The sequence below is a fragment of the Octopus bimaculoides genome, chromosome 30 (genome assembly GCF_001194135.2).
Source record: "Octopus bimaculoides isolate UCB-OBI-ISO-001 chromosome 30, ASM119413v2, whole genome shotgun sequence".
Lineage (NCBI taxonomy): Eukaryota > Metazoa > Mollusca > Cephalopoda > Octopoda > Octopodidae > Octopus > Octopus bimaculoides.
The window spans coordinates 2967700-2972196 of NC_069010.1; the positions used below are offsets into that span (position 1 = coordinate 2967700).

Genomic DNA, 4497 nt, shown 5'->3' on the forward strand with positions numbered 1-4497 from the left:
ACATATATATATATAGGGAGAATTCACAAAAAAACAACAGACGAAGACAGGTGGTGAAGAAAACAAATAGATGTATTAGTATAACGCTCGGGAATTGAAAAAGTCTTTAACGTTTCGAGCCTACGCTCTTCCACAGAAAGGAGCACAGAAAGAAACAAGGAGAGAAAAAAATGTGTGTAGTGGTTAGCGATCTATATATATAATAAACCAGAGAAATGTTTATGTTTATCATAATTAGGTTTATCCACATTCCAGTCAATACCAGTGGGATGTTTTGGGGAAGCTGAGTGACTTTGTTCATTACAGAGTTCTCGACTATAGGTAAGCAGTATGTCAGTATAATTGGCAAATGTTTGCTTATCTTGTAATACTGAATTGAAATCGTTTCAGTTAAGTGGAGATGGATATTCTCTCTCCACACTCAATAGCGTTAATAACTTATTAATCGATACCATTCTTATAAATCAATATTTTTAAAGTGAAATAACAAATATACATAACCTACGTAATACTTCCACTTCACATAGGGTAAGCTGTCTCTCACTTCCTTCTAACGATATTTTGACATTACTTGAACTTACTGGTTTTTCACATTTAACATGAATTACTTGTTCGTTATGTTCATGATGTCTACTTTCAAAACAAAGAGAAGATCCAAGATAAACTTTAAATCCTCTCAGCCTGAGACCTAGAATCAAAATATGAGAGTAAAACTGAAATCAGATGTTAGTTATATTGAGAATAATTTCAAAAGATCACCTTGCGAAAGGTTTCCCTTTCTTATAATTTGTCTAGTGTTAGTAAATATGTATGGAGGTATGTATAGATGTGTGTAAAAAATATATGCTTGTGTGTATATATGTAAATTCATGATGGAGTAGGCTCTGTACACTTAGTGCTTTGCTTAGGTATTTATTTCCATTTTCATTTATTTGCTTCTTTTTATGGTTCGCTATATTCAACGTTGAAATGTATTGATTTGTAAAAATCATATTAGTTATACACTGTTCGGTTAATTAGAAACTATAGCAACTTCTCTAAGATCGGGAACATAAAATATAAGGAACAAAGTTTTTTGAGGGTGAGCTCAAAAGTTCATAAGCTAACTATGAAGGAGTGATGTTAGAGCTATGAAATCTTGCATACATTAATTTCAACACATCTTATTTATAACTGCATTATTTCATTCCAGGTAAGCTGATACTTGACTGTTCAAAGAAGACTTCAAATGTAACTGATAGCAATAGCAGATATGACATCATCATCACTGTGACACTGGTTCCCAGACAAATGTTTTTTCATGTTGGGGAATAGATGAAGATCAGATGGATCAAATCGGGAGAATGGGGAGGGTGATCAAACAGTTCAAAGCTACAGTCGTACACAACAGTCACTGAAACTAAGGAGTTGTTCGCTTGAGCATTGTCCTGTTGAAACAACTCCACTTTTGACAGATCAGATTTTCTTCGCATTTATTCTTAATAGCCTTTCATAACTGCTTCAGCATGTTGGCATAGTACTCTTCATTGATAGTGGGGCCTCTTTGAAAAATAATAAATAAATACTATGCCTTTTGCCTTCCCAAAACTGAGGCCCTTACCTTCCTAGCAGATATAACAACCTAAGCTTTCTTTGGAGCAGGGGGCGTGATGTTTCTACTACATGGATTGTCTATTTGTCTCTGGCTCAGTGTGACTAACCCAACACTCATCTTGGGTTAGGATACATCGAAGGAAACTAGCTGCACCTGCCTCATACATTGTCAGATGATCCCGTGTTGTGATCAACCCGGGGCGCCATTCTGATTCCTCCGACATGTCGGAGAAATCAAAATGGCCCGAATTACTCGAGCTCGAAAGGATGTGTGAGACCTTTCAACAACACTTTGCCCGACGACTTTTTGGTGCAACTGTTTCTGCTGTAACATTCTATCAAAAACAATGTAATCTTAATAAATAGATAAAATTTCCTCATTTAATAATGATTCAGTCATAAAAATAGACGCAACATTCATCAAAATCCATACAATCTAGTAATGCACGAGCCATTAGGGATATTACAGATATCAAAGAATGTTTGTTAGATGGATCCGATCTCCTTAGTTCATAGTCACAATATTATCAAAGCGATACGAGTTTCTACCATTCTGAAGTCAAAATAGAGAGCATACTAAAGTTATTTCCATTGTCATAGAATCAGTGGTGGAGAGAAAACACATATGTGATACGAATCAATTGATCCTCTAACTGGCCACTGGAAAATTTAAAAACAGCAGCGTCAACATCTCCGTCCAGTCACACATCACTGTCTTAAAAATGATAGGATGGTCACGGCCGGAAATCCTTTGAACAGAGAGGTCTAGTTAATCAGGACTTATTCAAACTGAGTAACAGCAATAAGGAAAGTAGTAGTTCTAGCAATACTTACGGTCTTTCATTCGATTGTATATTCTCAGTTGAGATATCACGTATGGTTCATCAAACGTCACTTGCCAGTGTAACTCAGTACCTATTTTAGTTTGTGCACATGATTTATGTAGGAATGCAGGGTCAAAATTACCGTCAACCGCCTTGTCGGATGTCATTTGTAGTTCCGTGGTCTTACATGATCCATTGTCGAAAACGTATGCATTTTTTCCATATCCTGCTTGATTTGTTCGTTTACCTTGAGCAATATTGACTGAAAAAAGATTGACGCCTGAATTAATATTCAGTACAAAGTTTTTATTCAAACACCGCTAAGGACTTCGCAGTAACTGACGACAACAATCAAGAATAAAATGTTCACATAAACAGCAAACCTGACATGATCCACAGAACTCTCTGATCTAGAGATGCTCCTAATATTATACTTCTCTGCTCTACCATCTTCCGTCCTCACATAGAATACTGTTATGCGTTCTGTTCTCTCTATACGAAAGTAAGTATAAAAATTAAAGCACTCCAGAGATCAATCAAAGAAAAAGCAAGGTTTTGACTTCTGGGATCGGATCGCGAAATTCAAACTTTATTCCCCACAACGCCGCCGTGAGTGCTATATCATTTGTATAATGTGGAAAATAGTCCAACATGTTGGCATCAACTTTAGAATTCAACCTAGACTTGGCCCCAATGCCATCTGTTCTCTACAAAACTTGCTCTCGCGTCACATTACAACACTGAGACAGAACCATTTTGCTCAACTGGCCCCGCTCTATTTAACATCAATCCGAGACACATAAAGGAAGAAAATAATCTCAACATTCAAATGTTTCCGGAATAAATAACCTCAAGAAATTCCAGATAAACAACTACACTCGGATGTATCCCTGCAAACAATAACTCTTTTTGTCGCATGGGCTATGATGCCCAAAGCATGACTGTAACATACATGAAGCATGAATAAATGTTTTCTAGGGTGCTGCTTTTGGCATGGATAAATTCTGGTCGAACGCTACCTAAGTATCTAAGTATCCCCATACCCTGAACAAATATGTACTCACCATATGTTTTCTTGTCACACTTCTCTCCATGCCATCCATCTTCGCAGCCATTTTTACAGAACCCAGATATTTGGTGACATGATTCCCCTCGAGAACAATGACATTCATTTGTACAGTTTTCTCCGTACAATTCTGGTGGACATCCTAAATTGGTAATATCGAAACAATTTCTTTTTAAATGTGCATGAAAATAAAACATTTATTGAATATAAAACCGAATCTTCCAAAATCTCTCAAATATTTCTTGAAAATTTATTCAATGACAAGTCGTTTAGATGAACAAACTAGTCTTTCTGTAAGACGTTGTCTAGTGAAAAGTCGCTTTCTTATAAAACTGATTCCATTAAAAGATTGTTTCGATGAAAAGATGTGTGATAAATTGTTGTACGATAAAATGTTTTGGTATCACTTATTACATATGAAATGAAATAACAGAAATAAATTGGAAGAAACAATTGAAAATCGCTATTAATACGAGATGTAAACATACCATGTAATGTAATACGATAAACTTTTGCCTTCCCGTTGATATACAAGTCTCTAGCCATCACATCACCAGTGCAAATTATCTTATTTCCATCTGAGTTTAGTTTGCAGTCCATTCCAATCGGATACGTAATCTTCATTGTTGCATCTGGTGGGAAGAGTATATACATAAAAATAGGAGATTTATACCTGTAAATGTGTGTATACACACACACACACACACACACACACACACACACACACACACATATGTATGTATATGTATATATACAGGGGTTGGACAATATAATGTAAACACCAAGTATCATAGCATCATAATTTTGAAATATCTATAAAACTGTCAAAAACTTGTTTATTTTTATGTTTTTTGATTTATTATTAGTATTGCTTAATATGTTTTGCTAAAATTGATTGCTTTTTCTCTTCGGATGTCATCAGAAAAAGGTAATTAAAATTCATTAAAATGACAGATCTATCGGACTTTCAAAGAGGTCAAATTGTTGGTGCTCGTGTGGCAGGCGCTAGCATAT

The 4497-nt window shown here is 35.5% G+C and overlaps 1 protein-coding gene across 1 annotated transcript in view; it reads right to left on the reverse strand.

Annotated features, from left to right (window-relative positions):
* LOC106879751 (multiple epidermal growth factor-like domains protein 10) overlaps positions 1–4497 on the reverse strand; it is a 46007-nt gene that overhangs the window by 35933 nt on the left and 5577 nt on the right. The window contains exons 5-8 of the mRNA XM_052978072.1: positions 3972–4115; positions 3482–3625; positions 2428–2679; positions 506–688 (exon numbers count right to left, since the gene is read on the reverse strand). Coding sequence (XP_052834032.1) covers positions 506–688; positions 2428–2679; positions 3482–3625; positions 3972–4107 — 715 coding nt within the window. The 5' untranslated portion in view covers positions 4108–4115. The remainder of the gene's footprint in view (positions 1–505; positions 689–2427; positions 2680–3481; positions 3626–3971; positions 4116–4497) is intronic.